This window comes from Aegilops tauschii, chromosome 1, assembly GCF_002575655.3.
Source record: "Aegilops tauschii subsp. strangulata cultivar AL8/78 chromosome 1, Aet v6.0, whole genome shotgun sequence".
NCBI lineage: Eukaryota > Viridiplantae > Streptophyta > Magnoliopsida > Poales > Poaceae > Aegilops > Aegilops tauschii.
In genome coordinates, this window is record NC_053035.3 from 214,601 (window position 1) to 223,169 (window position 8,569).

Genomic DNA, 8,569 nt, shown 5'->3' on the forward strand with positions numbered 1-8,569 from the left:
AGTTATTAACCATCAACACAAGTATATAAATTATTTCATTAATAAAATATTAAAGTAATTTTAGAAATGTTCATGTATTCAAATAAATTCTCATATAATTTGAGAGTTTCCACATTTTTAATAAACTATTTATGTAGTATATCAATGTGTTCATGCTTTAACAAAAAAACTGTGTTGTTTAAAAAAGTTTATATGGCATATAAGTTTGTGTGGTTCCTAAAAAAGAAATACAAGCCTAGTGTGCCATTAGACTGCAGATCCTCACATGAATAATACTTGAATCGTATAAAAAATTTAATCATTCATAAATAGTTTCAATTTTATGAATACGTTTTAAATCAACACGTGAATTCTTTTTAAAATGACATGAAGATTTTTGCATTGTTTTGAAATTATGTTTATTATACAGTCATAAAGAGTACTTGTACTTTTGATCCATGAAAACTCATTGGTTGGAGTGGCATCCGTGCCTGGTCGACAAGCTTTGGTCCGATGTTCGCGTCACAGATCGGTGCTGTTTTTTGCTGGATTATTAAATTCTCTTTATTTATTTTGTTCGGCCAAATATTTATAAAGGTTATGAATCATTAAATATCAGCAAATGTGAAGTTGTCGAGTGGCTAGCCGCATGCATTCGACTGGTACGTCGCTGGTTTTAGTTTCTATCTTATAGTTATACTCCTAGTTTTTATTTTATAATTGGTCAGTTTCTCCTGAGGGCCTTATTGTAAGAAAATAATTCCAGAGGTTTTCCGCAAAAAAAAGGCCACACGCCCTTTTTTATTTTATAATTGGTCAATTTCTCCTGAGGGCCTTATTGTAAGAAAATAATTCCGGAGGTTTCCCGCAAAAAAACAGGCCACACGCCCTTGTTACTGACAGCGGGCCCCATGGCATGCTAGCGCGCCTCCTCAGCTTCGCGGACATATACAAATGCCCTTTGAACCGTATATACACGTCCATGCCAAGTTATGGAACCAGTTCAATGTACTAAAGTGCACATCCATGGCAAGTTCAAGCATCACTGGCGTATTTACCTCTCTTTTTTTGCGGCAAACTCGGAAGCTTTATTAAGACGTGACAATGTTTATAGGATGCTTGACAGGGCTACCCTGTGCAGCCTACTTGCTTCCTTGCTTGCCTGCCGCGGACCCAACCGAAGCCCAATGGGCCACACTCCCCTGAACGCCTCTTGTATTTCTCTCCAGTGTAGGTTTGCACACACTCCAATCCTAAATTCTCTAGTCCAAAAAACAAAAAGAAAAAAACTCCCAAATTCTCTCTTCCTAGGAAAAAAAAGTATAAGTGCTCTCTGATGAACTTTGAATTCGTATGACATTTTTTGGGTTGTGAGATTTTATAAGAGTGAATTTCAGAGGATTCTATTAAGATTTTATTAAGACGTGTACGGTGTTAGACACAGACATCTTGTTCCTCTGGTGATGGCTTCCTAACTGCCTAGTACCAAAATTCTTCATGCATGACTTTTCTTTTTTGCGAATGGCGTCTTCTTCTAGAAGCATAGACCATTGAAAGGAGAAGAGGACCATGACCTCACCTCATGTGTGTGTAATGCTAATGCATGAGAGCCGTGCAGAAAGGGGAAAAGATCTTGTTTATATCCCTGCCCGGTTGCTTTCAGTTTCAGGTCAGTCATCAGGCTAATAATTTGACTGTTTCTTCTGAATGCTTCCTGTCAATGTTAGGCCATCTATCTACAGTCGACCAGTCATCTCCATCACACGTGATTCATGAGATTCTCTTCTACTAGTCATCATTACTATGTAGATAATATCTTGTGTTAGACATGGGCCACCTGTTCAGTTTTAGGTATTTGGATCTCATACCCAGAAATTCATACCCGTATCTTTGTAAATTTTAATAGGTTTATTATCGATATATTATGATAGAAACAGGTAAAAAGGAAAAAGGTTGTATTTCAAAGGGTAAAGATAGTTCGGCTGAAATCAGGGCCCCTTTGAACACCATAATTCTTTTCCCACTTGCTAAGTAATGTCGCAACAAAAGAAGGCGGAAACATACGGCGATATCAGCACCAAAGAGCGCATCCATTCTTTCAATGACAGCAAAAAAAGAATACAGGCTTTATTCATATTATTATTCCCCAAAGGATATATATATATATATATATATATATATATATATATATATTCTTAACTTAGGAACAAAGGAACAAAAGAAACAACAGGGAAAAATTATCCCCAAATAATAATGAGGGGAACAAGCTAAGTATCCATCCATCTCCTACACTTGCAATGTACATCAACTGTCCTCATCACTCCCTCCCTCCCTCCCTCCCTCCCTTTTGCAGCTACTAGTTCTACAAACAAAATCTCATCATGTACAGTTAAACCCTAATTCGACGACGAAACCCGCCCATCTCTAACACCTGACCAGGTTAGCAACACTTTGAGAAGCAGCAGGCAAACAACAGGCAGAAGCTTAGTCTCTGCCAAGCTGCATGCTCCTGATCATCATATTTACAGGGGAGCTGCATGCTGCTGATATCTAGTGTATGTGTGTGTGCGCGCGCGCTAAGTCAGCTCAACGGTGGCTTGTGATTGCGACGATGAGTCCGCGTGGATGACCTTGCTGTTGGTGCGGACGAGCTTGGCGTCGCGGCGCGCCGACACGCCCACCCCGGTGGACCTGACGGAGAACTGGCGCAGGACGACGCCCAGCTCCTCCTCGGGGTCCGCATGCTTGGCCGCGTGCTGCAGCCACTGGATCTTGTTGTGGTAGTCCGGGAAGAACCACGTCTTCACCACCGCCAGGGTGAAGTAGGGGATGAGCGCCGCCACGGCCACCAGCAGGGTCACCACCCAGTAGGCCGGCGCGCCCCCCAGCGCCTCCGAGAACACCATGAAGAATGTGGTCGAGAAGGACGGCGTGATGGCGCCGTAGATTATGAGGAACAGGTACCTGCAAGGCAGCAGAAAGAGTGGTATTGTCAGTTTGGTCAGAAAAATAGTGAGTGAGTTGGTCTGGTTAATTTTAGTTGTCGTCGCTAGATAGAGAGATAGTACGTACCATAGGAAGATGCCGCTCCAGATGCAGATGTGCTGGATGAGGGTGAAGTAGTTCACCGTGATTGCCATCTGCATGTTGACGGCCCAGACAACGCACGTGTAGGCGGTCGCGCCGAGGATCGAGAGGTCTATGACCTCGCCGTCTTTGCGGAACGCCTGGTGCTTGAGCGACGCGATTGTGAGGAAGAAGATGATCACGGCGCTGCCGACGCCGTGCAGCATCCAGCCTAGGAGCCTTGACCACCGGAAGAGCAGGTTCTGAGGACCCTCCTGGTAGAGCATCGGGTACTGCATTGTATTTCCAGAAGTAGTGAGCAATTCCATTTTCTTTTTTGATCCAGCATTGATTAATTAATCTTCAGACCGATGTAGCGTGAGCGTACCTTGAGACAGAACCGGGCGGAAACATCTTGGTCGAACACGCCCATGGCGATCACAGGCAGCGACGTGAAAAGGACGTTGTAGAGCGACATGGACCAGTCGTTGTACAAAGTTTGGCCAGAAAATGTCGACAAGGACTCGTACAGGAACAGGGTCACGCCGAACGTGATGTTCTTATATAAGAAGTAGCATACCTGTTGATCCAACACAAAAACAAGGGAGACGCTCACTCAGCAAAACCGCCACATGCTTCATACAAAATCATAAGCAGAAGAGTAGTAATTCACATGCCAATAATTTTTTTGCATTGCTTACCATTGATGAGATCCTGCTATAACACCAATGCCCATGGACAAGTAGTAGGCGCTCAAGGAAGCGGAACTGCGCAATGGAAACGTCGCTCGCCATGACGGCCTGCATCCCTTCGGCACCGCTGATCCCAACCCCGATATCTGCCTCCTGAATCATGCCTACATCATTCGCACCATCGCCAATTGCCAGCGTAACTTTACCGGTGCCGGTTTTGACCAGCCTCGTGACCTGAATCACAAATGAAGATAGACAGTTAAGAATCCACTCTCATTTCCTGGGATGGAAGAACACAATTAATTCTGAGGTGAAATTTGAGCTTACAAGAGCCTTCTGCTTTGGGGAAGAACGGCAGCAAATGACTGACCCACAGGCGATCGCGAGATCAAGGAACGCGGCCTTGGTGTCGTCTTTGAGCGCATATGTAAGTGACTTCCCGTCAATGATCAAAGCAAATGATTCATTGCCAGATGCATTTATGAGTTTCTTTCCTTCATTGATTTGCTGCACCACGCTGACCTTTGACGCCTGCCGTATATCAGAAAAATCTGGTGTTATTATTGTCGTAAAACAGACCGGTGTTTGATCAATATGCAGACAGTTCAGTTCAACAACAAAAATATGCAGGCAGTTATGCACAAAATGGAGCTCGTTATTATGGAGAATTGGTCCGTCTACTATAAGAAACTATAATCAGGCAGCAATACTTTATCTACCTTATTAATGGCTCCTTTGTCACCACCTTTCTCCAAGGCAATGATATCTGGTGTATCCAGTGTGATGGTTATTTGTTTCATCCCTTGTCTGAGTAGACTGCATGCATATCTGTGAAAACGAGCATCATCGGATTTTAGCAAGTTCATAAAATTGGCCAAATATCGCTATAAGCATCGAAACATCCAGGAGAGATGCTATACCCGATGTTGATGGCGGTCTCCATCTTGTCACCCGTCAGCACCCATATCTTGATGCCAGCCTTAGCAAGTTTGTCGATGCAGTCAGGTACCTAGAAAAAGGGAAATTAGCATGCGCAAACCAAAGAGAAAAAGTGGTGAACTGTTCCATTTTACAGCACGAAAGAAGATAAGATCTACTCACCCCCTTTTGCAGCTTGTCCTCAACGGCGGTGGCGCCAAGAAGAATCAAATCCCTCTCTATCAAATCTGCAGCCTCGTCGATGAGCTCATCTCGATCAGCGCTGACAGAATTCTTAGCTGCAGTGAACTTCCTTTCGAATTTAGCGTATTCGATCTCCTCAAGTTGACGGTATGCAAGAACCAGTGTTCTCAGGCCAGCATCGGCGTAATCATTTATGTGCTTCTGCGTCGCTTCACTATATGTACTCTCAGAGTTTGACAGCCTCTCGTACATTATACTGCACATGTTGAGAACAAGTCAAGATATAGCCATCATACAAATACAGAGAGCAAGAGTAGATGCATCAGGTTATTGAAGATAGTACTAACCTGTCGGCACCTTTACTGAAGATAAATGTTTTCCCCTCCTCGTCCTTGACTATTACCGACATCCGCCGCCGAGCACTGCTGAACTCAAGGACATGCAAGACCTTATAAAACCTGGCAGAAAAGAAAAAAAAAAGGTAGGGTTGAGGTTAGTGTTACAGCTCCTGAATTTTGTTTACATGAGAAAAGAAAAACTGACTGAAGTTGAAACTCATATATACCTGTCAACTTGTTCTCCAGAGGAGGGATCCAACTCATGCAGATAAACACCTGCCTGCGTCCTTTGGTAAAAAGTGAAACCAAGTTCATGTGCCGCGACAACAAAGGCAGCCTCATCGGGAGACTCTGCTTCGTACGAGATCTTCCCTGTCACTTCGTCGACCTCCGGTATGCATGTGTGGCAGATGGCCAGCAACCGGAAGAACATCTCGATCACACCCGAGTGTTGTTGGTGAACCCAGTTACCATCCATGACACGCTCATCTCTGAAGTTAAATCCTTTGATCGCAGATCTTCCCTCGGACTGATGGAAGTCTTCGACGCCGAGCTCAAAATCAGATATCACGGGGGAACCGTTTCTCTTTGCCATGGCTTTCTCGACCTCGGTGATTCCACGCCCGTACGCCGTGCCCGCGATGGAACATTTGATGAACTCCATGGAGTTGCAGGTCAGAGTCCCGGTCTTATCGGTGAGGATCGTGTAGACCTGGCCGAGCTCCTCGTTCAAGTTGGACGTCCTGGCATGCGCCGGCGTGTCGCTCTCCTCATGGTACATATGGATGTCGCTGTTGATGAAGAGAGCCTGCAGCAGCTTGACGAGCTCGATGGAGACGTAGAGGGAGATGGGGATGAAGTAGCCGTAAAGGATCATGGCCGTGAAGAAATGCAGCGCCGCCGACACGGCCGGGTTGTTGGGATCGTAGATGTTGTCGGGGTTATCTGGCCTGAGGTACCACCTTTTCATCCTGCCATCCACCAAATCATGCTTGGTCGCAAGGCCAAAGACGACGGAGCCGATGACCGAAATGAGGACGAGGATGGACATAAGGACGTAAATGGCGCCATCCATCTTCTTCTCAATCTTGCTCCTCTTGGAGGGAGCACTGGTGGCATTCTGCATCACCTTTGTGTCGTGGCCAGTGAAAACCACCACGCCGTACACATACTCGGTGTTGCGGAGCTTGGAGTCCCTGAGCAGGAGCTGCTGGGGCGACAGAGGGTACTGCTGCTGCTGCTCTTCAATCTCTATGTTGCCGACAAAAGAGTAGAGGTTTGCATTCGGGTCCTCGCACCGTATCACCGCACCAAAGCCACGGAAGCTGTCGTCGTCCTGCAGGCGCGAGGTGACGTCGAGGGACTGCTTGAGCTTGAGGTTGGTCTCGCCGTCGAGGTTCATGGTCTCGACGTAGCAGATGGCGTCGTCGTAGCTGGAGGAGAGGAGGACGAGGTCGGCGGGGAAGAACTCGTCCTTCTCGACCTTGACGACGTCGCCGACCCGGAGCTTGGTCCACTTGGTGTGCCGGAACGCGCCGTCCTGGAACACCTTTGTCTTCCTGTTGTTCACCTCAATGTCCTGGATGGGCCAAGAAAAGAAACATTCATCCACTGGTTTTCAGCAAAACATTGGTACTACTACTAACAAGAGCAGGAGAAAGTACTAAGCATAGTTATAAATCTGTTGTTTTTAGCAAAGGACCTGAGGTTGCTAATGGTGATTGGACCACATCTCCTCTAAGCAACATCATATTAGTACCGGAAGAAATAGAATGAAGGACTGAGTGGCTATAACTGCCCCACCAACCCCTGCCTCCCCTCTCTATTTTTGTGTAAATTTGCTGAAATTATGGGGAGTAGATGGATTTGGTCCCATCCCATGCGTATACTACTAGCAGTAGATTGAATGATGTCATTGCTGAATGAAATGGGATTGGATTGAATTCTTGAATAAATAATTGCAGCGCAGATGCAGAAGAAGAAGAAGAAGAAGAAAATGGAGATGCAGATGCAGATCCAGGAAGAAGGAAGAAGAATGGGGAAAAAATAGAAACCTGCTGCTTGCGGCGCCAGTCCTCGATGGCCTCCTTGACCATGGTGACGAGGAGGACGAGGACGAGCGGCCCGACGGCGGTGGCGCCCCGGAAGGGCGCGATGGGGGTGTAGGAGAGGCAGGCGACGACGAGGAAGTAGATGTTGGCCACCCGCCGGAACTGCTCGAACAGCGACTTGGGGATGAAGGTCACCGCGCTGTACTTGGTGGTGGAGACGTAGTTGGACCGGTACCCGCCGGCCGCCGCGGCGTCCGCGGCGGCGGCGGCGTCGTTGGCGTGGACCACCCGCGAGAAGCCCGGCCCGCCGATCCGGGACCCCTCGTCGTCCACGGCGCTGGGCCGGCGCGCGCAGGCCGCGAAGGTGTAGAGCTTGCTGAGAAGCACCTTGCGGCGGCGCCGGCGGCCCCGGCGCCGGTCCTCCGTCTCGCCGCCGCCGCCGCCCCCGCCCGAGGAGGCCATTAGGGGCTGCGGGGAGCGCGCCGGGGAGAGGAAAGACGCAATCTTTCCTGTCCTTGTGTGTCCTGGAGGAGTAGTACTGGCTGGTGGCAGAGCTTAGGTAGAGAAAAGCTGCTGCTGGTGGCGCTACGGCTAGAGTGGTATTTGCAGGATTGGGGGGCGGCAATGGCGGGCGATTGGAACAAGGGGGGAGGAGGACAGATGGCGCGCGAGGTTTGTGCAGCAGAAGATCCAATGGGAATCGCCGGCGAGATGTGGCGATATATATGTATATCTGGGAAGTAGTATTGATTTGGGGGCAGCCCGGCCCGGCCAAGAAAGAGGACCTGATCTTCTTCTTCTCCTCCAAAGCCCGGCCAAGAAAAAGGAAAGGGCTGGCTGCTTTGTAAGCTCCGCAGGCTTACAAAGACTTGTTCTTCTCCGTGTCCTCTGGTCTTTGTCTTGGCTGGTGTGTGCGTGTGAAGGGGAGAGGAGAGGGGAGGAGTTGGAGGAAGAAGAAGAGGAAGGAGAGGAGAAAGTGCTGTGCTCTGTACCCCTTGCTGGCTGCTGCTGGTGTTGGTGTTGGTGTTGGTGTGGTGGTGGTGGGCTTGTCTTCCTTCCTTTTGGCCTCCTTTTGGCTTGGTCTCTCTCTAACAAATACAAATACAAATACAAATACTAATGCAAATGGTGGCAGCAGCTGCTGATTTGATTCTCTTCTCTACTAAATTTCTGCTAATTTTAACCTGTCAGGGCAGGGGGCTGATTTGGCACATGCCACGAAAGAGACGCCACTCAGTCACCATGGTTGACTTTTTCATTCATGCATCCATCTCATTTGGTGGTGGGGGTGACTTTCATTGGGCCTGCATGGAAATTCGTG

The 8,569-nt window shown here is 47.8% G+C and overlaps 1 protein-coding gene across 1 annotated transcript; it reads right to left on the reverse strand.

The window, feature by feature from the left end:
• Positions 1-2,081: 2,081 nt before the first annotated feature.
• On the reverse strand, positions 2,082-8,252 carry LOC109734564 (putative phospholipid-transporting ATPase 9). The gene is made up of 11 exons (XM_020293769.4): positions 7,252-8,252; positions 5,425-6,776; positions 5,207-5,317; positions 4,839-5,115; positions 4,658-4,746; positions 4,457-4,565; positions 4,065-4,268; positions 3,747-3,971; positions 3,434-3,625; positions 3,052-3,338; positions 2,082-2,943 (listed from the first exon to the last, which is right to left on the reverse strand). The coding sequence occupies exons 1-11, from the start codon at positions 7,708-7,710 to the stop codon at positions 2,556-2,558; spliced, it is 3,693 nt and encodes a 1,230-aa protein (XP_020149358.1). The 5' UTR covers positions 7,711-8,252; the 3' UTR covers positions 2,082-2,555.
• Between the last annotated feature and the right edge of the window lie 317 nt (positions 8,253-8,569).

Coding starts and splice junctions, on each gene's coding strand:
- LOC109734564 (XM_020293769.4), bottom strand. CDS start 7,710: ATGGCCTCCTCGGGCGGGGGCGGCGGCGGCGGCGAGACGGAGGACCGG. Junction 5,318..5,424: donor TCTGGAGAACAAGTTGACAG/GTATATATGAGT, acceptor CTTTTCTGCCAG/GTTTTATAAGGTCTTGCATG. Junction 4,566..4,657: donor GAGACCGCCATCAACATCGG/GTATAGCATCTC, acceptor TCGTTTTCACAG/ATATGCATGCAGTCTACTCA.